Source organism: Corylus avellana, chromosome ca11 (genome assembly GCF_901000735.1).
Source record: "Corylus avellana chromosome ca11, CavTom2PMs-1.0".
NCBI classification, from domain to species: domain Eukaryota; kingdom Viridiplantae; phylum Streptophyta; class Magnoliopsida; order Fagales; family Betulaceae; genus Corylus; species Corylus avellana.
Genome location: NC_081551.1, coordinates 19,538,480 through 19,564,226, shown reverse-complemented (window position 1 = coordinate 19,564,226; position 25,747 = coordinate 19,538,480). Strand labels below are relative to the sequence as shown.

General features: G+C 36.7%; 3 protein-coding genes across 3 annotated transcripts; 1 reads left to right on the top strand and 2 right to left on the bottom strand.

Annotated features, from left to right (window-relative positions):
• The first annotated feature begins 247 nt into the window (after positions 1–247).
• LOC132165496 (polyprotein of EF-Ts, chloroplastic) lies at positions 248–7,857 on the top strand. The gene is made up of 5 exons (XM_059576092.1): positions 248–397; positions 1,259–3,170; positions 4,895–5,173; positions 5,776–6,487; positions 6,953–7,857. The coding sequence occupies exons 2-5, from the start codon at positions 1,328–1,330 to the stop codon at positions 7,587–7,589; spliced, it is 3,471 nt and encodes a 1,156-aa protein (XP_059432075.1). The 5' UTR covers positions 248–397; positions 1,259–1,327; the 3' UTR covers positions 7,590–7,857.
• Positions 7,858–8,493: 636 nt separating this feature from the next.
• Positions 8,494–12,573, bottom strand: LOC132166007 (uncharacterized). Its single transcript, XM_059576744.1, has 9 exons — positions 12,439–12,573; positions 12,261–12,317; positions 11,614–11,711; positions 11,366–11,435; positions 10,828–10,876; positions 9,685–9,773; positions 9,535–9,582; positions 9,058–9,117; positions 8,494–8,846 (listed from the first exon to the last, which is right to left on the bottom strand). Exons 1-9 carry the CDS (start codon positions 12,496–12,498, stop codon positions 8,727–8,729), a joined length of 651 nt encoding a protein of 216 aa, XP_059432727.1. The 5' UTR covers positions 12,499–12,573; the 3' UTR covers positions 8,494–8,726.
• Positions 12,574–14,279: 1,706 nt separating this feature from the next.
• LOC132165539 (auxin-responsive protein IAA27) lies at positions 14,280–17,960 on the bottom strand. The gene is made up of 5 exons (XM_059576151.1): positions 17,209–17,960; positions 16,148–16,377; positions 15,271–15,412; positions 14,771–14,832; positions 14,280–14,631 (listed from the first exon to the last, which is right to left on the bottom strand). The coding sequence occupies exons 1-5, from the start codon at positions 17,679–17,681 to the stop codon at positions 14,594–14,596; spliced, it is 945 nt and encodes a 314-aa protein (XP_059432134.1). The 5' UTR covers positions 17,682–17,960; the 3' UTR covers positions 14,280–14,593.
• Between the last annotated feature and the right edge of the window lie 7,787 nt (positions 17,961–25,747).

Sequence of the window (25,747 nt, the reverse complement as noted above, 5' to 3'; positions counted from 1 at the left end):
TCTGTATTAAGGAGCCCGGCATCTCTCTTTCTCTTGGGCTTAGTAGCTTTTTTTTTTTTTGGCCTTGAGCTAATTGTGCACTATGATCACTACGACAAAAAAAGAAAAGAAAAGAGGGCCCAAAATGGTTGGCTTGGCTCTAAACCTCAAGCCGACTCCGAGCCGAAGAGCCTCGTCGTGGGAATCGGATTGCCTATCCATGAGCAAGAAAACACTACCATAAGATAAGGATTTAAAGCCCCACCTTTCATTTCCCTCTCTTCAGTAGTGATGAATTGGCTCTATCACCACCACTGAATAAGCTCAGACGCTCATAGTATATTGGGTTTTTTTCTTCTTCGATATTTTTCTCATTCTCAAGTGCTACTCTGAGTTCTTGGCTCTTGAAGCTGCAAAGGTACTGCTTTTACTTGTTTGTACAAATGGGTGTTTGATTTTTACGCTGCTTTGTGAATTTGGATGGTTTTCCTGTATTGGGTTGTTGTGAATTTATATGGGTTTTGGTTATTTTCTGCTAGTTTGCATTGTCTTTGTTTTTGTTGTGGTTACAATATCACCTGTTCTTACGGGGTTGTTTCAGCAATTTGTGAATTGTCGTGATGTTTGTTGGACCGTTCTTCCTCCACAATAGTGACTGGATTGTTGGAGAAAGCTTGGAGGTTGAGATTGTTTAGTTGTGAATGGTTTGCCAGTAGTTGTGTATTGGTGGGGAGTTGTGTGAATTGGACCCTGTAGACCCAGGAATGGACAATAGTTTGTGTCCTTTGATTGATTTATACTTTGAAATGAACCTTTAGACGATATTTGAATAGTGTCACTCAGTAATGGAAAAATTGCTGACAATTTGAGTCTAATTACCAATGACCAGATTGCTCTTCTCTCTCTCTCTCTTTCGTGCTTGTGCGTGTTGGAGGGGAGGGGTTGTAACTTGCGCTGTATTGTACATGTGTGTATATTCATAGCATGCAATAATAATTAGAAATCATTTCCTTTTGGGCATGCTAAGATTTCTCTGTCTTTCTGTGTCTTGTGTTGAACACTTGAACATGAAACTGATTGGCAGAGCAAATTTTTATCATAAAGCTCTGGACCAAAGTTCATGCACTTGATTGCAGATGTTTCTGCTGCACCAAATTAATGACTTCTATTTTTTTCTTTTAAAGAGTAAAGACAGTAGGCATCTTGGTTTATAAGTCACCCTGATATCATGTTTCTTTCTCAAGTGTTTAGTCATGCACAATCTTTACATCTTTTGCAGGAGGTGCTAGGGATGAAGAACATATTTTAGCTGTAGACTAGTAACTTGACCTTTTTATTTCAAGCGAATATGACGCCTGTAATGCCATGTTCTATAAGCGGCGTTTCACTTATTCCTGGAACTGCATTTACAACAAGGAAGAACAATCGTTTGACAAGATTTAGTTCGTCAAGGAAGCCCACAAAACTTGCACCATCCACCCAGAAGTATCTTCTACCTGTGTCAACTTCTATTAAATTGTTCCCTCAATATAGCAGGGGATGTTCTTTACATCATATATCTGGAATCCAGAGATTATCAGCCACAGGAACTGATGTGGCAGTGGAAGAACCAGATTCACCCATCATAGATGAAGATTCTGGTGGAGCATCAGAAGTTCCAACTGGTGCGGTTGGAAGTGGTGAAAGTTCTTCCAATGAATCAGAAGCCAGTCCTGCCTCAACTACGTCAAGACGAACAAGACCTGTTAGGAAAAGTGAGATGCCACCTTTAAAGAATGAAGAACTGGTTCCTGGAGCAACTTTTACAGGGAAAGTAAGATCAATCCAGCCATTTGGTGCTTTTGTTGATTTTGGAGCTTTCACCAATGGCCTGGTGCATGTTTCCAGGTTGAGTGATAGCTACGTTAAAGATGTTGGGAGTATTGTTTCTGTTGGGCAAGAGGTGAAGGTGAGATTAGTTGAAGCAAACACTGAAACTGGACGGATTTCTCTCTCTATGCGTGAAAGTGACGATGCTAGTAACCTCAGGCAACAGAAAGATGGTCCTGCTAGTGGTGATAAGGCAGGACCTGCCAAAAGGAATGTTTCAAAGCCCAGCCAAAGGAGAGGTGACGTGAGGAAAAGCTCAAAATTTGTCAAGGGGCAGGACCTAGAGGGCACAGTGAAGAATATGACAAGGTCTGGTGCTTTTATATCTCTTCCTGAGGGTGAAGAAGGGTTCCTGCCCACATCAGAGGAGTCTGATGAAGGATTTGGAAGCCTTATGGGGAACTCTTCACTACAGGTTGGCCAAGAAGTCAGTGTCCGGGTGTTGCGAATATCAAGAGGGATGGCAACCTTGACAATGAAGAAAGAAGAAGATGTTGCAAAATTGGACTCACAGCTCAAGGAAGGGGTTGTCCATGTTGCAACAAACCCTTTTGTGCTGGCTTTCCATAAGAACAAGGATATTGCTGCATTTTTGGATGAGAGGCAGAAATTAGAGAAAGAAGCTAAAAAACCAGCAATAACAAAGACTTCAGAAGAATTAGAAGAAAAAGTCAACCAAAGTAAAACTGGGTCTGATGAGGTGCAGGACCAAGCAGCAGGCAGCTATGAGAGGACAGATAGTGTCCCTTCTGCAGTAGATGAAACAATTAAAGATAATGAAGCATCTTCAGAGGAGGCAGGTGTGGGAGCCAGTGCATTAGATGATGCCTCAACCAATATTGTGGACAATGAAGAGGACCCAGCCTCTAGCTCAACACAAAGTATTGATACCATAGATAAAGAAGCAGAAGTGAGTCCTGAAATTTTGACTCCTGAAGAGAGTATATCTATTTCCAGTGGGATGAATGAAGAAGCTTCCCCGACGGATGGTGCGGAAATTGATGGAAAATCTGATTTGTTAGGTGACATAAATGATGAAGCTTCTTCAAAGGAGGTGGATTTGGTAGCAAGCGTTGCAGATGATGAAAAGGACCAACAAAGCACTATCTCTAGCTCAATATCAAGTGTGGATGGTGCTGTTCAAACCGTGGAGGAAGAAGCAGAGGTAAGTTCCGAAATTCTTAAAGCACCTAGTGCAGAGAACGAACCTCCTTCTGGTGCACCAACTGAAATTAACGAAGTGGAACCCAACCCTGATAAAAATGGCACCATAACCAGCTCAGGCTTACAACTAGATGCTCCTTCGGCCCAGGAAACTAAAGGTACGTGCCTTTTTTTCTTCTTTACTTTTTTCTTTTTAAAGTTCTTGTATTTTGGGAATGGTAAATTACACTTTGTCCCTCAAACGACCACCTCATTTGCACTTACATCTCTAAACTATGACTTACAATGACTCGGACTTACAAACTACTAAAATGTTTCGAGTTACTCCTGTATTAGTTTTTTTTATGAAAAACATCACACATGACTAGCACATTCGCCGAAGCTATTTATGTTTCCCAAATTACCCCCATTTTGGAGGTATCAATTACAAAATTTCCATCGCACAAGTGCTTCAAAACAAAGAAAAAAGAATCAGAGGAAAAAGGGGTGGCACCACCTGTGTCAGTGTGGGTGGCTGAACGACCCCCTACTACAACAGATGGGTGCCTACATGGCCACCCCCTACCATGACACATGTCAGCTTTTTTTCTTATGCTGTTACTAAAACAGTGTATTTCCACATAAATGGGGGCCAATTAGTCACTCTGAAATATCTTACACGCACGTGCTAATCTCATGTGACGTTTTTCATCCAAAATAACGGCCAAAGTTGACACAGAGGGTAACTCGCTTGGAACCTAACTTTATCAAGTCCTATAAATATTGTACAATCATTCTCCAAGAAACACTATCTTCCAATGAATTTACACAAAATGAAATCAAGAGCTGAAAGTTTGCTCTTGCGATATGTAATTAATATATTTAAAATATTAGAAAGATTATTTTTAAGATACATAGTAAGGTTCTATTCAGTGAACTAGTAATTAATGAGACACATATCCTATGATCATCTTTGCTGTTGTTCATGCTGCAATATTCTTCCTATGCAATCCTGCTACTGCATTTGATCCTAATGATGGATTGGTGAGAATTAGGGATAATTACACTTAACCCTACCAACTAGCACTTATTTATAGATTGCCTCTACGAACTACCACTCGTGACACTTGACCCCTTTCAACTACCAATCGTTTGTGAAAAAAAACCCTTCTCTTAGTCGAGCATGTTAAATCTAACAGAAAAAGCACATGTGACATGCATGTGCTCATTTTTTAACTGACATAACAAAAATGCCCTTCAAATAAAAAAGAAATACAGAAAAAGAATAACTTAAAAACTAACAAAAAAACTTAAAAGAAGAAGAAGACGGGTGGTGTTGAATCAACCCAAGTTCAAGCGTGTTTTGGGTGTGGTTTGACCAACCCCAATGGTGGCTAACCACCCTTACTTTTTTTTGTATTCCCCTCTTTTTTGTTTTTTTTTTTTTTTTTTTTGGATCTTTTTACCTTTGATATTTCCTTTTTTTTTTTTTTTTTTTTTAAAAAAAAAAAAAAAAGAACTTTGAGGGTATCTAAGTAAATTTATTTTCGAAGCACGATATGTTTATCATTTCACATTAAAAAATGAAACACAAGTGCTTGTTTTTTAGCTTGATTTAACATGGCTAATAGAAGGACTTTTTTGCGTCATTGGTAGTTGAAGGAGGTCATGTGTCCTGAGTGGTAGTTCTTGGGGGCAATTTGTAAATGAATGGTAGTTGGTGAGGGTAAGTGTAATTATCCGTAAGAATTATCCATGGATTTAGGTCCTTCAACTTTCTGTATAATGAAACAATTAGTGTCATGTTTGTTTGCCAACTATTGCAACTCTTAAGTTCTTTTTTGTTTTTGTTTTTCTTTTTTTTGGGGTGGATATATATTTGAATTGTCAACTCCACGTACAGATGGAAAGGAAAATGATGGAAGTTCTGATCCGTCTGGAAAGTTAGGTGATGATAAAGTCCTCTCTTCGGAAAGTCAAGCCATTGAAGAAGTTGTAGAGAACCTTGCTGAAAATACCAAGGATGATATGCAGATACAAGTTCCTGCAGCAGAGAGTGAAATTCCTTCTGCCTCGCATGTTGAAGATGAAAAGGTGGGAGCTGCCCCCGAGAAAAATGGCGCTGTCACTAATTCAAATGGACAAACTGGCGGTCCTTTCCCCAAGGAAAGCACAACTAAAGGTTTTTACCCTCTCCATTTTGTTTGCTATAATGCATTTCACAATTTTTTTTTTATCGAATCTGAAGTAAATAATGAAATGCATGAAGAGGAACACATAAGTTCATGTGATGATATGAGTCATTATGATCCATTAGTTGATTACTATCGGAAGTATAGGGTTGGCAGACAGTTCTAACACATGGCCATGCAATAAATGAAGAAATGGTTGGTGTGGCAAGGTGGGTAGTGTAAGTTTGCATATATGTTAATGCATGTGAAATATAGAATCTAATGACACAAGTAGTTGCTGCAATTGTGATTGCTACTGATCTTATTTCTCTATAATCTTTTCAATTTCATTGAATTATTTATTGTGCACGATAATTTACATCTGATACAGAGTTATTGCCAATCCCAAGAGGGATATTTTAGACCTGAAATGAGGATGGACCAACTCTTGGATACATACTCTTTTGGATAATCAAAAACTTTTAGACCTTAGCAAAATGAGGAATGATGACATCAATAAGAATTTAACTGGGCGTTCAATTCACATAGCAGTAGCAATCTTTTACTGGTTAGTTGTCTCCTCTATTAACATCTAATTATATATGGATTGCAGCTGCTATATCACCTGCTCTTGTTAAACAACTGCGTGAAGAAACAGGAGCTGGGATGATGGATTGCAAGAAAGCTCTCTCAGAGACTGGAGGGGATATTGTCAAAGCTCAGGAATTCCTTAGAAAGAAAGGCTTAGCAAGTGCAGAAAAGAAAGCTAGCAGAACCACTGCTGAAGGAAGAATAGGTTCGTACATTCATGATAGCAGGATTGGTGTCTTGGTAGAGGTGAACTGTGAGACAGATTTTGTCTCCCGGGGTGACATTTTTAAGGAGCTGGTAGATGATCTAACCATGCAAGTGGCTGCATGCCCTCAAGTACAGTATCTCGTTACAGAAGATGTTCCAGAAGAAATTGTGAAGAAGGAAAGAGAGATTGAGATGCAGAAGGAAGATCTTTTGTCAAAACCAGAGCAAATCAGATCGAAGATTGTTGAAGGGCGAATCAGAAAGAGGCTCGAGGAGCTAGCATTGCTTGAGCAGCCATACATTAAGAATGATAAAATGGTGGTAAAGGACTGGGTGAAGCAGACAATTGCAACCATAGGAGAAAATATAAAAGTGAATAGGTTTGTGCGGTACAATCTTGGAGAGGGCTTGGAGAAGAAAAGCCAGGATTTTGCTGCTGAAGTGGCAGCCCAAACTGCAGCAAAAGCAGTGCCTAAAGCAGAAAAAGAGCAGCCTGCTGCATTAGAAGCCGAGGAAAATGTTCAGAAGTGAGTGACTGCTTTCTTTGAATTATGACTTAACTATCACATCAAAGTGTTTGACTGCAGGGGGTGGAATTAGATAAAATATTATGAAAGTTTTGAGACAAAACAAGGAACAGCTCAAAGAAGTTTATGTTTTATGAATAGTAGATTGGTAGTACTTTGGCACAAGACAAGCATGGTAACAACAAAGTAATTCTCGGATATGGGTTCTTGCCCAGTGAGTCAGTAAATGTGCGAAATATTATCTGGAGTTACAAAAAAATTTATTTATTTTTCCAGTTTACATCAATGCATGCGCTTTTCTTTCCCCTTGTATTTCATATTTTCCATGTTTATTTTCAATGGATATTCATAGCTTAACTGCCCAACTAATCCAACAAATATATATATATATATTGATTCTTTTCACACAAAGTTCTTCAAGGCATACATTTTCTTACAAATGTTGTGTTGAACTCCCTATTGCAGGCCACCAACAGTAACAGTCTCTGCCGCATTGGTTAAACAACTACGTGAAGAAACTGGAGCAGGGATGATGGACTGCAAGAAAGCCCTTTCTGAAACTGGAGGGGATCTTGAGAAAGCACAGGAGTACCTTAGAAAGAAGGGTCTTTCAACTGCTGACAAGAAATCCAGCCGGCTTGCAGCTGAAGGCCGAATTGGGTCCTACATTCATGACTCCCGCATAGGAGTGCTAATTGAAGTAAACAGTGAGACTGACTTCGTTGGTAGAAGTGAAAAATTCAAGGAGTTGGTTGATGATTTGGCAATGCAAGTTGTGGCCTGCCCACAGGTGCAATTCGTATCCATTGAGGATGTTCCTGAGAGCATTGTGAACAAGGAAAAAGAGCTTGAGATGCAGAGAGAGGACCTCTTATCGAAACCCGAGAACATTAGAGAGAGAATTGTTGAGGGGAGGATCTCGAAGAGGCTTGGAGAGCTTGCTCTTCTAGAGCAGCCTTTCATTAAGGATGACAGTATTTTGGTGAAGGACTTGGTGAAGCAAAGTGTAGCTGCAATTGGAGAAAACATAAAAGTTAGGAGGTTTGTCCGGTTCACTCTTGGGGAAACCATTGAAAATGCTGAGACAGGAACTGAAGCATGAGATGAACAGAGAAGCACATCAATTTTCAGCATGAAGCCCGTTGAAGATCGGAGGCTGGGTGAGACTAATTTTAGATGAGAGTATTCTGATTCTTTTTGTTCTGGTGTTAAATCAAGTTTACATATGCAACGGGCAACAATTTATGTGTTAAATGTCAGTAAAAGCTCTCAGGGCATCAATATTTTGAGGTGAGGAGAGGAGTCTCTCTAACTTATTCCCTGCAGCATGAAAGTTGAATATACAATCCTGTGGAGGCATTTTTGAATTATTATATTTGTTAAATCAAAATTACTATATTCAACATCAAAGTTGAGTATACAATAGGATAAGGTCCATAATACACACTCAATAGAACTCGCTCTCGAAAATCGGCTTGAAGGAAGTAATATTCAAGAGTTTATATACACATAATTAAGATTGTACTTGAGGCATGTAGAAAACTTAAGATCGTAACATACCATCATGCTTTACAGCCAATGTTCATAATAACCCACTCTATTGACACTAACCCAATAATAGCATTTTCTCTTTGGCGGCTCTACTTATCTTATAGCATTCAAGGACTTGGACTTAAAAAGACATTTTAATTTAGCTTATAGGCTGCTTCCACTATGACCCGACCACAAAGGCCGCAATACATTCGATCCTATTCTCGATGAGCTGCGTTTGATCTCATACTTGACATGGTGATCGACTTTGATACCACATAATACTTTTGGTAAAACTCACCATTAAAAACTGACTTACAAGGAGATGATGCTCAAAAATGTATGTACACAAGATTAAAATTTGTAATTAAGCCGTATAAGACACTTAAAATCGTAACAACACTTTCTACGTTTTTGTGACAGTAACATTACTATTATGTGCACAGTTCGTTTTGCAAGAATAACATTACGTGACATCCTAGGCATTACAAATGTAAGCTCTGCATTTCTAATGGGTGACCATCATGAAAAGTGAAACCATGTTTTCGTGTTCAAGAGTAGGGAGATCTGATCCTGCTTAAAATTGGCTCTCGTTTTCAAGAAGCCCTGTTACAATGGATTTGGATAGAGTTGAAGACACATTCCTACATCTGTTTTTGTGAGTACATTCTTCCACTATGATAACCCATATGCATGATTTGATGTGAAGCTAGGTGTCCTTTCCTTCCTTTCCTTGATTATCTTTGGGCACAAATCGCCAGAGGTCCACGGCAATGTCCACTTCCTTTTTCTTGTGAAATTTGTATAGTTGCGGGACATCGAATCGAAGCTGACAAGAAGAAAACATGGCATAAAATATAATGTCCACAACACGATCATTCTTACCCATCAAGACAGACATGAAACAGCATAAAATACAGGAATCAATTGTAGGAAACAAAGAATGTCAAAACATAATAAGGTCATAGACAATTTGCAACATCTGAAAGGAAACTACACTAGGGTATTTACTAAAAAAAAAAAAAGTGATCTTCACCCACCTCACATAAAACCTCAGCACTGCTAGCATTGAAGTCTCGCAAGGCTGCCCTTTTGATATGCTGCAATGATGAAAGAAGAATGATGGCACGAAATAATGCAAAATCCACAGTCCAAATCAACTCAAAGAATAATTCTAGGCAGTGATGATGTATTGCTTGAGGTGCAGAATGTATTTTTGCAGTTTGAGGTCCAATTTAAGTAGTTCTTTTCTAAAAGAGCTAGACGCCTATTGCGCACTGTACATCAATTTCAAGTAAAAAACATATGTTTAAAGAACACACATGTCAACATCCTAAAATAGTCTCAACTCCTCCAAGTATCTGATACAGGAAATGATTGTCTAGTAGCACAATAGTTACATTACTATCTTTAATCAAATAACTAGTTTCATGTTCGAGATGATAACAAAGCACAATCAAATTGGAAGTGATAAGAGTGTAAATACAGATAGGTAGAATTTCAAAGGAATTACTTACATCTCTTGTTGAGGTCTTATGCAAGGAATAAACTGCTTGTGAAGCAATCTGACAGAACAAGCAATATACGGAACATATAATTATTAGAAAGGGTAATATTGCTAGATGCATTTAAAACATCAACGATAAGAGATTATTCTCCATATTTACCTTCAAAGCCACAAAGAGGAAATCCATGTCAGCACCCTTCGTCCGGGTTCCAAATGGAGGATTCATTACAACAGTATCAACAATTTGACCTACATAAGTGATCAAGAAAATTAGAGGAAGAAACAAATGAAGAAAAATTAGTCACAAAGTGAACATCAAATGTCTGGTGAAAATTTAATATCAAAGTCAAACTTAAAATTAAATTATTTTTTCATCGTTGATTCCATACAAATATCTTACAAGTCAAATGCTCAGAAGTTGTCTACAGCCACACTGAGATTATCCAATAATTAAACTAGTTAAAATCACCTGGCTCACTAGTTTGTTAACTTTTTTAATTACACATAGCCCACCATCCCAACACCAACCCCCCTCCCCCTTAAGCAAAAAAGAAGAAAAAAAAAATACAAAGAGAGAGAGAGAGAGAGAAATACAAGAAAACTAGCTGTCCATAACTCCAAATTCAAAGAACCTAGGGATACAAGAATTTATCAGAAATACAAGAAAACTAGCTGTCCATAACTCCAAATTCAAAGAACCTAGGGATACAAGAATTTATCAAAGAAGCAATTGGAATTGAAGTCCCTGTCATCCATGCTTCTGATGAGCATGAAAACCATTCTCCATACATCCCCCTTCCCAAGCTCATTTCTAAAGAACAACCAATGCAAGGTGCTACCTAAATGGACCAACACTACTCTGTTAAAATTAAAGTGACAAGTTCCTTCTACTTGAATTCATGAAATTCTACACAGAATCCAAAGAAACCCCATGTGGAGTTATAGCACTATAACATGAAGGCACTCTAGGTGATCAAAAACCTTTTAGTTGCAAACCTACGAGACTTGAAACTATATAGACTAGTTGTTTCCATGAAGAGTTAATGCTAACTTACCAATCCAAAAAAAAAAAAAAAAAGAGATAGTTAATGCTAACTTAATTGACATAAAAAAGAAAATGCCATATTTTAAATGTTGCATCCTGAAGTACAGCAGTAATATGTTTGGATTCCTGGAATTCTATGGAATTGTAAGTGTCAACCATTTCATTTAGCCCTGATTTTCTAATGAAAGAGTCAATTGCGAGATTCTGCTTCAACAAGACAGACAAAGAGGGCAGGGGGTTGGGTTTGCAAAATGTTACCTCTCCATCCTAAGTTCTTGATGTCAGACTGAATAAAATTTATGTCCAACTGCACGTTCAAGAGATTAAGAAAGCAACAATGCATTAGTTGAATCACCACTACGCCAAATAAAAATCTAATTATTGAACACATAATCTCATAAATAGGCACTTGCAACGTAAATCAAAGAGGGTATAATATATAGGAGTAATTCTATACATAATACATCACCCCTCATCCCCTAAAATCCCATGTGGTGTGGTCCCCACAGATGGGGATTGGTTCTTTGGCTGTAGGGACCATGCCACATAGGATTTAGGGGGATTGGGGTGATGTACTGCATTACTCTATATATATAGAGATAGAGAGAAAACACATACCTTGAACCATTTTCATTCACAATATTCATATTGAGAATAAATAAAAAATCGAAGAAAAAAAAATTTTGAGTTGAACCTTTTCCATCCATGCATCTCCTATTCTATGAAATAACAAACATAACAAGACAACAAAATTTATGAATATTACAACCTATCAAAATCAAGAAAACAACCATACCTCAAGATCCTCTGCATTTTGTGATGCTATTTCAAGAGATTGTGAATCGATGTCGATGCCAATAACTTGTCTATTCAATATAAAAAAAGTTAACAGCAGTACAAATTTATACAAATGGGAAAACTATCATCCTCAAGTCCTTAAAACATTTGCTTCAATTTTTAATAATGTCAAATTATGTCCTATGATTTCGAATTTGGTTCAAGTTAAGGGGATTATGAAGACAACCAGAAGGTGATGCAACTTACTCTGCACCCAAAAGAGCTGCTGCAGCACCTAATGTACCACAGCCACAGCCGAGATCAGCCACTACCTTGTTGCTCACATCCCCAAATGAATTCTCGGCCTGATATACTTTCATCATGTTACCCACCAAAACAAAAGAAATAAACAATGCAAAAAATAGAATAACAACGTCGAATCATAATGCTAAATTCAACAACAATCATCGGAAAGAGTAGCATTTGGCATTACGGGAAAATTACCAGCCATGCCTTGGTTTCAAAATATTATCACCATAACATTTTCAACGTCAAAAAGGCGACATTTAAGCGACTTTCAGAATTGATAAGAATCACAAGGAAATTCAAGCTCCTATAAAATAAAATAAAAACTGACACTTACAGCAACAACTACCCCTTTTTTTTCAGTTTCAACTTCAAAATTTGTAAGTTACATGTAACTTTTGCTAATAGATTGTCAAATAGCTTTAGTTGACAAGCAGATAAGCATTATTGACAAAGACCCAGATCAGCAAACGAACAAAATGAATCGATAGAAGCAGCGCTTGAAGCAAAAAGCAAGAGAGAGAGAGAGATGGAGAGAGGAATAACAAGCTAAATGTCGTTTTTTTATAAGAGCTATAAGAGAGAGAGAGAGAGAGAGAGAGAGATACAGTGAAGAGAATGCGAGAGGCAATGTGGGGTCCAGTTGGGTATTGCTCCAGCTCCGCCTGAAGCAGCGAAATTCACAAAGAATCATCCGGAAGTGATCCAGAAACTGCTATATATGCTGAAAACTGTGTGTGTGTGTGTGTGAGAGAGAGAGAGAGAGAGAGAGAGAGAGAGAGAGACCTTTGGGTTGGAGAACTGTTGAAGATCACCAAGGAGGCCTTCTAGTTGCTTCAGCTTCATCTTTCGTGTGGAGAAGAATCCTCGGACGAAACACACAAACAGAAGCAGAAGCGGAGAAGGAGAGAATTGTGGAATAGTTTTTATAAAGAAAAAGAAAAAACCCCTAATTATTTAACTTCATTTTACCCCAAATAAAAGACGCTAATTAATCAAGTTTTCTTATAAATTTCTTTTCTTGTAAAAAAAAAAAAAAAAACGAAGAGAAGTTGATTGAAGTTTGTTTCTTTTTTAACATCTCGGTTAATAAATTGGATTTTTAAAGAATGGACAAATTCATTCTGGTGGAGAAGGGCTTCAGCCCACCAGGAAAAGGGGTAGTCCAAGAACAAGTGGAACTAGCCTTTCGTGCACCAAAGGCCCCAAGGTATAAGAGTTGCTTCCAAAGCTTTAAGAAATATATATATATATATTATTGAGTAATGCTACCTACTACATTTGTATCTTACAATTATCCTACAATGCTAATATAACATATTACACATATAAAATACAGCCTGAGCCCATGGGCCTGGTTTTGAGTAGCCTAGAAGTATGGGCGTCGTCAAAGCCCAAAACCTATGGGAGGGTCAGTTTTCTCAAAGACCAGCACTAGATGGGGGCAACATGGTCGGGCAAGTACACCTGCCTCTTGGATCTAGAAGGTTCGAAAGGTGGCCCGGGCTAGGCTGACAACCGAGCCAATTGCTATGATCAAATGAAACCTTCGTGAAAGAATATGGAAAGATATCATGCTCATTATACGAGGGATACACATTAAACCACCAAGGCGGATACATTTTGCTGATAACGGTCGCAAGATCGGGTCATTAAGCCGCCATTTACTCTTGAATCCCAAATTTTCCAGCTTGATTACTATCTTTAGCCCAAAGTGACCCAGCCTATAAATAAGCTTGCACATGGAGCAAGAAGATACGCGATATTTTTTCCAAGTCTTGAATTGGAGCTATCAAAGAAGGAATTAACTTGAGCATCAGAAGAGGATCCACCGAAACACCTCCAACAAGTTCTCTTAATGGTTATGGTCATGCTATATAACAGAAAGGACACGGGAAGATTGCGAAATTGTCCATGTATTCACCATACCATAAATTGTATTAACATAACAATTCCAATCAACTACTAATTTTTTTTTTTCTTTTACAATCGCTACTCCAAGAGTTTATTCAAATTTAGTTCAGTATTATGAAATAAAAATATAAATTCTACTATTATTCGTACTCTTTCATATTCACCAAGTAACCAAAATATAGGTATCAAGTGAGAGTATTTATTATGGCAACATGTGTGAAATAGAGTTGATTTTGTTAAGGTAATTAAGAGTGCCAAGAAAAAAGGCACCCTTTGCCTACAACCAATTACTATTCATAAAAAATAAAAAATAACTCATATGATTCATATTTTTTACATCACATCAATCATTTTTTACTACTATTTCAATAAAAAAAAAATCACTACAAAACAAAAAATTTTCACTTTTTCACGCCAAATATTTTTACTTTTTTCTCGTAACAATCAATTTTTGCTAGCCACTAAACAGCAATGCCAAACGGACCCAAGGCAACTTGCAATCTTTATTTTGTCTAAATCAAAATACAAATCTTTTCTCAAAAGACAAACATTTTTCACCTTTATAAAACTTTTCTCAAAAGACAAAACAATTTTCACATTTATGTCACGTCATAAAACTAGAGTGCACGGGGTATTCAAGCAACAGCATTGCGTGTGCGTGTGCATGCACGTGAGAAAGAGAGAGAGAGAGAGGAGGGGAGGGAGGGTGGTGCTACAGCAAGCAAACCATTTACATAATACTGTAAGCTTAACAACCAGCAATCAGAATCGGATTACATGACAGCAAGAGAGAGGAGAGAGGGGGGAACCTAAGAAACCTGGGACCATCTAGGATGATATATCTTACCTACTACATTGTTTTTTCCATTACATCAAATCTTCAACATTTAGAACCATTACATAGAAAGGAAACAGCGGGGCCAATTTTGAGGCCCATTCATGGCTTTCAGCATGTAGATAGAAACCACATCCATGATCATTATGCTTTAATTAGACTATCATAACCATCCATTGCGCTTGTGTTGCACTAGTTACGGTTTTTGCACTTTTCCATTGCCCTTGGAGCTGCAAAAAGCGGATAGAAAAAAAGAATAAAGGACTGCTGAATCCAGAAAATGAGAAATGCTACAATTTTCTCCACATAAAATGTCATGAAATGCGGGCAACAACATATCATATCATATCTGCACAAACTAGCACATACCTAGCCCAATGGCCTCCGAACTCTTCATTATCCTCATCCTCTTACAAGAGTCAGTGAACATCCTGCAAAAAACAATTATATAAATGGGATGGACACTTTTACATTTCTCATAGCTTAGTCAATGTTTGGTGAGACAAGGAAATCTTCAACAGTTCCCAAGTCATCTCAAATATTAAGTTGATAATGTTAAAAGGGAAATCCTAAACTCCAATTGCATCAATCTTCTAACGTGAAAGAAAATCGATTTAAAAAAAAAAAAAAAAAAGTAACACAATGCCTAGAAAGATATCCAGATTAAGTTGCTAATTCTATGGTCTGGAAGGAGGAGCCTCCTCTGTTTACTAAATATGACGCATCGAGATACTTCTGTAATTCTTTGATCTGTATACGCTATTCTCTGAGTACGAAAATTTTGAGCACCATTGAGTTCATCTAATATAGTATTCGTTTGGGGGTTTGTCAGAAATTCTCAAAAGTTTTGAGTCAGTAACAATACTTACTCCCAGGGAACATCACCAACTAGCATCCAATCACCATCTTTGTCTTCATAGGTGAGTACATATTCAGAACCATGGAGTAAATCCATAAGACGACTCTCGCTCAATCCATCTCTGCTTGGAACTCCATGAGAGCCACACTGACCTGAACAAGTCACACAGAAAAAATCTTTTAGTTCACTTCAAACAGAAAACATGCGTCTGCATATGTCGACATCCAGATTTGGTGTTATATGATTTCATGTGCATTCAGGCGCCTGAAATGTGTGTGTATGACATCATTATATTTGTAAAAGAATCCCCCAATTGCTACCTGATGCAATGGCCAGATCACAAAGCGGGTTTCTTAGCTAACATCTCAGCTTTCAAGTTATGCCAACCAACCAATTCCGACTGATTTTCCAAAAATAGAGGAAAGCTACTCAAATGATGTCATCAGTAAGTTACAGTAGATCATCACAACATCACACAAAAATTGATTTGTTCTATCATGTTTCTAGCGTGAGTGAAAATCGATTGTGCTTTTGGTGGTTTTCGATAAGAGTATTGCTTTTACAATTAAAAAGTTCACCTCATTGTCACATAATTCTGAATTCAATATAAAGCATAATTATACACCACTGGCTAGTTTGGTCAAATGGTATGTAAAATACATTTCCCTCCTTAGGGGTACCATATGACATTTTCACGATACTCTTATTGCTTCTCACTTGCTGCCCCCTTCCAAGATTCTGCTTAGAAGAAGAAGCTAACATATGTCGTATCTAAGGTAAAAGCTTGTATATTTTTTTCTTTCAATTCAAACAACATGCACCTTTAAACTTCTGTAATCAGCAAAAACAATTTTTAGGAGCTCATGAACCTTTGCAAAGAGAATTACCAATTGTAAAGCAGCTGAACATCTTTTCCAATGCTGAAGAGAGTTCCATATAGCTGCCATAGGTTTTGAGATCAATCTTCCTCAGGTATGGAGCACCATCCATGCTGACCTTGACATAAAGACATCCAGATCCCAACTTGCCCTCTGCATCATCGTCACTCTTTGGAGGATGAGAAGCCATTGAATTCTTCCGGAAAGAGCGAATTGGTGGCCATCCCACAACCTGTGCCCTGTCATGCAAAACACACACCAAGAATTAAGTATTTATTGTGAAATTCTTAAACGTAGCCATTATCAACTTCTTAGGCAGTGCGAGAGAGATTTTAAAATGAACAGAAATATTCAACCTCCTCTGTGAAGGGCGAGAGTACAGAAATCCAAAGTAAAAGACTTAGCTAGTGGATTACAGACAAATCTCTCCATAATCCAAAATTAAAGGCATGGCAAACTCTAATTCTTTTGTTTATAAGAGAAAGTGTGAAACGCAAGTACTGGGAGACGGTTCTTGAGAACAATCTTACGCAACAAGCAAAGACTTCTCAATTAACTTGGAGAAGTTCAATTTGGAAACACGTACAACATACAAGCATGAAACGATTGCAACAACTTCTTTCTGTCTAATAAAGAAAGAAAGCTCTAAAAGACAAGACAAGCTTGCAAAATTCTCCTAGTCCCGGTTTGGTTACTGACCAGAAGTTAGCTCAAATTTCAGAACATCAGAAAACAAAGATTTTCACCCATTTTCACCAACTTCAAGTAAATAACCTCATCGAGTTTACTTTCTTCTTTCTTTTACTTCTTTTTTTCTTTTCAAGACTAACTGAAAGAAGAAAATAAATATGAAAAATACCAAATTATAAACAAAACAAACATGAACAAATATTCAGAGCACATCAAGACAATCAGCAAGTAAAATCTACAACTATTCCAACAAGAAAAATCGACAAGACGAGAATGAAAAATGAAATTTTCAGCTACCACAGTAACCTTTTTCATCTATGATTTTCTTTAGAACAAAAAAACGAGAGAGAGAGAGAGGAAAGCAAGAGAAAGACAATTACTTTGCCGCAGGAGCAGAGAGCTGGGGCTTCTTCTCCTGCAACGGCTTAGGCGACTGAGGACCAACAGCATTACCATCTTTCAAACCCGGACCACCCAAACCCGTATTCTGATTGTTACCCTCCGACCCACTTCCAAGACCACCCTTCCCCACACCATTATTACCTCTGGGAGAGAACAAGTTCCCACCTTTACCCAACTCAGCCTCAGATCCGCCACTCCCAGAGAAAACCCACTTGCCAGAACTTCCATCAATGGCGTCAGAGAAGCCCCTCTTGGCCCCAGACACTCCCAACAAGTTCTTCATCACCCCAGGCGGGTAGACGTTATCTCTCTCAGGTGACTGGGACCCAGGGAGGCCAAGTCTCAGCTCAGTGGCTTTAAGGTTCAAGCCCCCACTTTTCCTCTCAGAGCCTTCCATTGAAGGAGGAGGCTCCGATAAGCCTATGTAATCATGCTCCAAAGACGCAGACATCAAAGCCTCACCAGCAACCTTAAATCACAGTAATTAACACCCACAAAAGCACAAAATGCCTTTTAAACAAGAAGAAGAAGAAGAAGCTGTTTACACCAAAGACTCAGTTACAATCAAGTAGATGAAGAAAGAGAAGCTTCTTTGGGCTTTTCCCACTCTCTCTCTCTCTGCACTGTGAGTCTGCAACTAAGAAATGGAAAGAGATTGTATAATATCTGTGAACAATGAAATGAGAGAGAGAATGTATAAAGAGATGGAAAAAAATGGAACTGTTTCGCTTCTTTTTTTTTTTTTAGTTTAATTAAATGTGTTTGCTTCTTTTTAGGATTTTTTTTGGGAGTTTTTAAATTTCTATGAACCTTTTTGTGGGCAACCACTCCGACAAGTCACAGAAAGTTCCCCCGGCAGACTTTCCAATTATACCCTTTCTTTAATCCAATAAAGAAATAAATATACTTTTTTAAAATATATATATATATATATTTTTTTTTTTGTTTTCTGGAATTTTTGTAGCGTACATGGTGCTAAAGTGCGCCGGGAAGTGCACGGAATCGCAGAAAGGGATAGGACGGGGCGTGTGGGTGTGGAATTGCCAAAATCGCTCGGACTTTCAAGCTGGCGAGGGGCAGAGGATCGTTACGAGCAGGAAATGGTGGAGATTTTTTGGCAGACATGGTGTTTGGACACTCGGAAAAGCTTGCCTAGAAAGTGAGGGAATATTGAGAAAGCTGACACGGCGAGAAGACAACGCGTTGTTGGCCTTGGATCGTAAGCCCATCCGAGAGAGAAAATAAAATAAAATAATAACTGAAAAAGAAAAACGGCAGTTTGAGGAACTGAAAAGAGAGCTTTCTGTGGGTGAAAGAGAACTGACTCTGTCTCTGTGTTGTGTCATCCCTGCGCTCGTACCAGCTGTATGTTTTTTTTGGATTTTCCCGGAAAATTTTATCGTTTGCTTTGTGGGAAAATTTGCTGGATTTTACGTTTTTTCTTTTTTCTTTTTGTCCTTAATCATGTCCTGAAAAAAAAAAAAAAAAAAAACATGCATTTCATTTTCAAAATCTTTCTCTATTTTATTAAAATAGTTTTTTTTTAATAATTTTATATTTATTTATATTTACCAGCTGCCATGCTTTTTTAGTTATCATGACATGGGTTGGGTTGGGAGTGTAAAAAGGTTTCTTTTTCTTTTTCTAAGATTATAACAGGAGAGGGGGGAGGGATGCATCCAAAAAAAAAAAAAAAAAAACAACACCAAAAAAGGGTGTTTTGGACCACCACGAGGGAACTTTCATCATATACATATACACATATAATTTTGTTTACATTCTTGTGTGATAGAATTGGTGAAGATAATTTATTCATTAAGTATTACATCATCTATAAAGTAAATATTAGTTGTCTTTTGTCCAAAAGATTTTAGGGTGAGTTCATTCCAAAAAATGAAAAAGGGATTGAAATGACAAAAGAAACGGACCGTTAACATATAAATACATGTATGAATGTGCATATTTTTCGCGTTTTCAACTGACGACTAGCCTTCGACATGGTTTTGACTTGTGCGAGTTGGCTTTCGATGTTAATCGAAGGTAGGGTTGAACGCGATTAATAGTTTCTTACAAAAGTCGGATGTGATGATGGTAACATTTTTATATTTGCAATGGTTTCCGACCAATCCATCTCTTTTTAATATTTTAAAAATATAATTGCAAAACCATATTATCTTGGGTTTTAATACTTTAATAAGATATTTTTCAATGTAAAATAATATTGTTTTGAAGCCATATATATTCTTCGTTTAAAAAGGCAAAACCCTAAGTTTCTTCGCTTGGCACTTGCACCATTCATTCAAATCATTCTATGAACCCGTCATATTTCCTAAGTTTAGTTTCCTATCTCCCCATTGCTCTTCCCTTCTCTCGTCTCTCTTTGCACCTACCGCAACCTCGCACTCATACTCGTCATCTTCTCTTATCTCTCTGGTGTCTCCACATCCCGTAAACAACCGCACACGATATAACTATCAGCTTTTCTTATTTCTCTCTCTGGTGTTTCCACATCCCGTAAACAACCGCACATGATACAACTATTTGACAGCATCTCAACCAAAAAAAGAGAAGAGAGAGAAGAAGAAGGCCAAACTATAATTTTAAGTTTGAGGGTAAAGCTAAAAAACAATGGAGGGTAAAATTTTGATTTTAAAAGGGTAATTAAAAAAAAATTGGAGAAGGCAAGCCACCATGTAGTTTTGCCTCACCCATTTTGTCTCACCCGCCTACCAGCCTCTTATTATGTTGAAGTAATGATGATGTGGGAATAATAGCTGAAGAAATATAGAAAATAAACAGAAAGAACTTACGAGTGGTTCGGTGTTAGACACTTACATCCATAACTCGGAATACTCCTAAGGGCTACATTGTACTCATTAATATGATTTGTCTACAATACAAAAATATCTATTTATAGAGTAATGCCTAAATACAATTATTGTAAACAAATCTCCTTAATTTGATTAAAATTCCAATATATGATTACAATAAACTCATAAATAAAAAATATTTAATAACAACATAATTATGAAATATATTATATATTTTCTAACAATTACTATTTCAGATAACATTCCCATATTTAAAATAAATATATATATTAAAAAAAAACTAAAATTAATATTATCACATATTTATCAGACCCTAAAAAGACAAAAAAAAAAGAAGGAAGAAAGAAAAAAAGAAAAAAGAAAAAAGAAAAAAGAAAAAAGAAAAAGGAGCACACAAAAAAAAAAGCTTGCACGGTTTTAAAGAAGTCCACGCAAATGGATGGGTTGGTGGGAGACAAAACGGCGTTATGTTGTGGAGTGGACGGCATTACAAAAAACAACCGGTAACCTTTATCAGGCATTATACATATAATAATTATATATATATACACTTCTGCCCCATTTCCCCATTTCTTTTATTAATTTCCTCCATGATGTTTCGCTTGAAAAGTCAAGGCCCCACAACAAAATAATTGTGTTGTAGCTTCCATTATTTTCTTGGTTTGATCTCCACCGTTTGATGAAAGTTTTTTGCATTTGATCAAAAGGTTAATAAATGGCTGTCTATTTAGGCTACATTATATATAGGGTAGGTATTATGTTTAATTTATGAGTATGTCGGGAGGTCTCCGGCTATAATTAAATCAATGGGACTTTAGATCCAAAAAAAAAAAAAAAAAAAACATTTTTTACACTAAGCTCACCTAATATTACTGTGGATTTGGCATATGTGCCCTAAATTTGTGACAATGGTGTAAGCAGACTTTTCTTGAACATCACAAAAATGGTTAAGATTTGGTCAAGATTTGTGTTAACTTTGTTTTTGTCACTACTTAGACCCAATAGTTTTTTACTTTTGACCAAATTAATTTTTCTTGTCTATTATAATCTCCATCTTTTAATGATATTTGGCGTGATGTCGAGCACTCGACTCGCACGAAAGATGGCAAACCAAACATTACGTTTGTCTGTTTGTTTATCGTATTGACAGTTTTTTATACGATTTACAAATTTGATATGAGTTTAACATGAAATTAATGAGTTATAATTAAAAAGTTGGGCTCTGTTTAATTAAACAGCTAAAATTATAGTCTTATACTCATTTTTTAATATAATGTAAATTTGACGTACGAACACGAATTGCAACTCGTAACGTCAACATTTTGTTGAACACCTGCCTATGCCTACCTGTTGAAAGGTAGATGGAAGTAGAGTCTCAGGCTAATGATTCACATTCATGGGAAAGCATACTTCACTGATTAGGAAAATATTTAAGATAATAATTTTTTATTATAATTTATCGATTTACATTTTAATGACTGACATAATGAGTGTTACGTAAATTATCACGTTAGTTTGTATGTATCACGTAAACTGCAACGATAGATTAAAAAAAAAAAAAAAAACCCTTACATTGTAACTATTAAAAACCATAAAATATATATATATATATTAAATGAATTACATTGTAACTATTAAAAACCATAAAATATATATATATATATTAAATGAATACATGGGTGCAAATTGGTAAATTGATGCAGGAAACGAACACAGGAAACTTTTCAAGTCTGCAATTAGTTACATAATTAGGGAGGGTCATAAAAATGAAATGATGAGCAAAGAGAAAGAGAATCTGCAAGGAGGGACCCACATAAGAAAGTGGGGCCCCAGTACGAAATTCTTGGCTCGTGTTGGTGGGCCCCGAAAAGGCAGTAGTAGTAGTAGTAGTGTTTATGGAGCAGTGGTTCAAAAGAAAGAGTGTGGAAGCCACTGCCCAGTGCCCAGTTGCCCACTGCCCAGGCTGCCCAGCCACCCCCACTTTCTTCTTCCTCATCACCATGGGAGCTAATCCGCTAATCCTTCACATTTCACTCTCATCTTTTGGTGTTTGGCGAAGCCCAACTATCCTCATCCGATGTTTGATTGTGGCCGATGTGGGTCCTCCTTGCCCTGCACTTTTCTCACAGTCATCCCACGTGGTTAACAGGATGATAAGATAAGCTTTGCTTTTAAACCCCACTAATATCACAGGATTCTCATCTTTTTCCTCTCTACTCAACCATGGCATTCATTTTCATGCTTGCTAGTGGACTGTAACTACAAGTCTTTTTCAATGCCAATTTTCATCCCATACTGCCCTGTTTGAGTAACAAAAGTTTCCCCTTGTTTTGTTTTTCTTAGATTTTGTTTTCTAATGCCATTTCGATTTCAAATCAAATTGCAGAAAATATATGATTTGGAAGACACGTTTTTCAATATTTTAAACACTTAACTGCATTTTTAAAAATTACTATTTTAAAATCGTGCGTTTTAAAATCGTATACCAAAACGGACCCTTCTTCCTAATAGATAAAATTAAACCTTTGTTTGAGTTGGGTTTAGGAGATAAGCTCAGCTTTTAAACCCCACTGATATGAGGGTTCCAATCTTTTTCATCAATACTCAAGCAGGGCATCCATTTTCAGGGTAGTGGACTGATAGCTACTGGTCATTGTCATGGGACCTTTGATTTGATAGTGACAAGGTTGAGTTGGGTTGCAAATATCATGCAGCTTATGATCTTCATTTTTCACATTTGAGTAGCAATTTATATGCTTTCCTTGTTTTGTCTTTTTAAACCCCAGCAGATTAACTTGAAGTTTTGTTGAGTTGGGATAAGGAGATAAGCTGAGCTTTTAAATCCCACTAATATGGGAATTCCAATCTTTTTCCTCACCATTTAAGCATGGAATCAATTTTCAATGCATTGGACTTTCACAGCTGCTCATAATTATGGGAACTTTGATTTGATAGTGCCATGGTTGAGTTGCAGATATCATGCAGGTTTTGTATGAGACCATTTTGTCTCATTTTCCACATTTCAGAAGCATATTTTTATTTCCTTGTTTTGTTTTTAATCCCTAGTAAATGAAATTAAAGTTTTGTTGTGTTGGGTTGATGTAAATGTAAACATATACCATTTTTAATTTGTACAAATTGCAAAGATCAAGATTCTCTCAATTATTATTATTTTTTTTTTCGAATCGTACGTAATTTGAACAATAAATAAAAGGGGGTGTAGGGCTCGGGTGCTCCGGGAAAGTAGACCCCACACCCCAAATTGTCCAAAGCAACCAAGTTCCGCACCTACCTCTTTCATTCTCGGTTTGAGTTGCAAGCAATTTGAGCGGAAAATTTTAAGAATCATCAGTCAAATTGCAGCCAAATTGAATTATGTCTAACTTTTCATACAATTCTTTCCTACTTGACCATGTTTCCATGCATTACGACCCATGTTGAAACAAATTTTGTTGCACACCAACTAGACCAGCCGATTCAAATACAATCACCCAAGTATTTCTTCCATCCTAAATGACCTGGCCCTTTCTTGATCTCTGTAAGTTTTCTCTTCCAATGGTCAAGTCCCCTGTCCATTCATCAAAATTCTTGATTTTTGAAAAGGTTCTTATGGAGCCAAAGTTTTTGTGAGATTTTCTTTCAATTTTGAAGGAATGAAGAGAATAAAATAAAATAAAATAAGCCACATCCCATGAAAAGCAGGACCGAAACAGGACACATGAAAGATTTGAGATGTTAACTGAAACCAAACAGAGCCTTGAACAAGTGTCCAACATCCAACATGTGAAATGGTTGTCATAATCGGACCAAAGACTTTGAGGTAAAGGGTAGGAGACAGCATGAATCTTGACAACAGCTCTCCCCTGGCCCATGCAGGATTTGATTAAACATCAAGAGGAATCATAGCTTTTTATACTCACAAATGGAACCATCATGGCCCTGTATGAATAATACCACATCTGCACATCAGACACACTTGATCAGAAGGCTATGGACCCCTCCACTATTTTATTTTTTTGGCCATACACCACCACCATCTTGAATTATATATGTCTCTTGCTTCTTAGAATATGATCCTACTCAAAATCAAGCAAACTTGTCACAAACTCATCACCACACAGATCTGTTTTAACTATACATATATTCTTCTTAAACACAATCCTTAATCTCTACAAATCCAAACCCAATAGATTCTAGTCTTCTAACTTTTGATATTTGTTGAGGTACAACAGTGTCGTTTCGATCCAATAAATGGTATCAGAGCCAGGGTTATGGATTCGAGTTGAGGGGGCATCATGTTAAGAGATGGATTGTTGAGGTATAATAATGCTACTTTATTCTGGTTGATGGCTCTTAGAACATGCTTTTGTAGGATGCGATTTTGAATACCATAAAAGGTTTTGACTTTTTTACTAGACACCAATTATTTTTCAGATGAGATAGTCAAAGACCCGATCTAACAATATTAATATCTCGTGCGTATGGACGGAACCATAATTTTTTCGTCGGGGGAGACCAAAGCATAAAATGACCCCACAACTCTCTGGTTCCGTCTTGTTCATGTGTTAATCCTATATAGAAACGGAGAAACCCTAGTTCCATCCTGTTCATACGTTAATCGTATATAAAAATTATAAATAAATCACCTTGGTTCTCCATGAGTGGCAAAAGAAATAATGTTTTGTCTCTCTAGTCAATCACAAATCATATTAATCTTAGTTGCGTAATATCTTGAATCCAAATCCTTAACAGCCACCCTGTTTGGATAGTAATTGGTTGGAAATGGAAGAGGGAGGACCTTAAGGGAGTGTAGGCAAAAGCATCCCATCTGCATGCGTTTGGGCGAGTACATACATATCAATGTGTCATGTGAAATACGTCATGTACATGTTCGTTATTCCATCATTGTTGTCTGATTAGTTAATAATTATAAACTGCTAAACAATTTCAGTAGGTATAACAAAAGATCTTGAAAAATCCAGCTTAGCCCATCAGATGTATCTTTCACATAAAAAGGTTTCTCAATTAGTTTTGTTAAAATAATAACTAGATAATTAAATTTATTGTTTCTCATTGTTAAATCACCGCTTATTCTAAAAGTTTAAGCGGATAGAAATAGATGAATTTAATTATTTAATTTATATTCTAATACTGCCCTTTACTTGTGGGCTTAAACTTCCTCTTAATAAGTGAGATCTAACACGTAAAATATTTAATTGAAATATGAGGTAAATGACAAAAACAAAGTTCAAACTCATAATCTCTACTCTCATACCATATTAAATCACAACTACGAATTTAATCATTTAATATATATTCTAACACTCATCATTTTTTGAATAAATAGTAATTTAATAAAAAAAATCATATATAATAGTTAAATAATTAAATTTATTATTTTTCATCGATTTGAATTTTCAGGAGAAATGATGAATTAATAAGTTATACTGCCAATAATGTGAACAATATTTTTCCAACCACAAAGCTAAAGAACCAACATTATCTGTTCCTTTCTCATGTGTGTGTAGGCGTGTAGAGATTTTTTGAGTGAAGGTAGTAATTCAATTAGCCACAAGTTCACTATGATGGTAATGACTTAGGAAAAAGTATTAACTATATCTACGTTATCGTTTCAAAAAAATTAGTCAATTTGAAATTTCTCTATAATCATTTATAAAGCCCAATT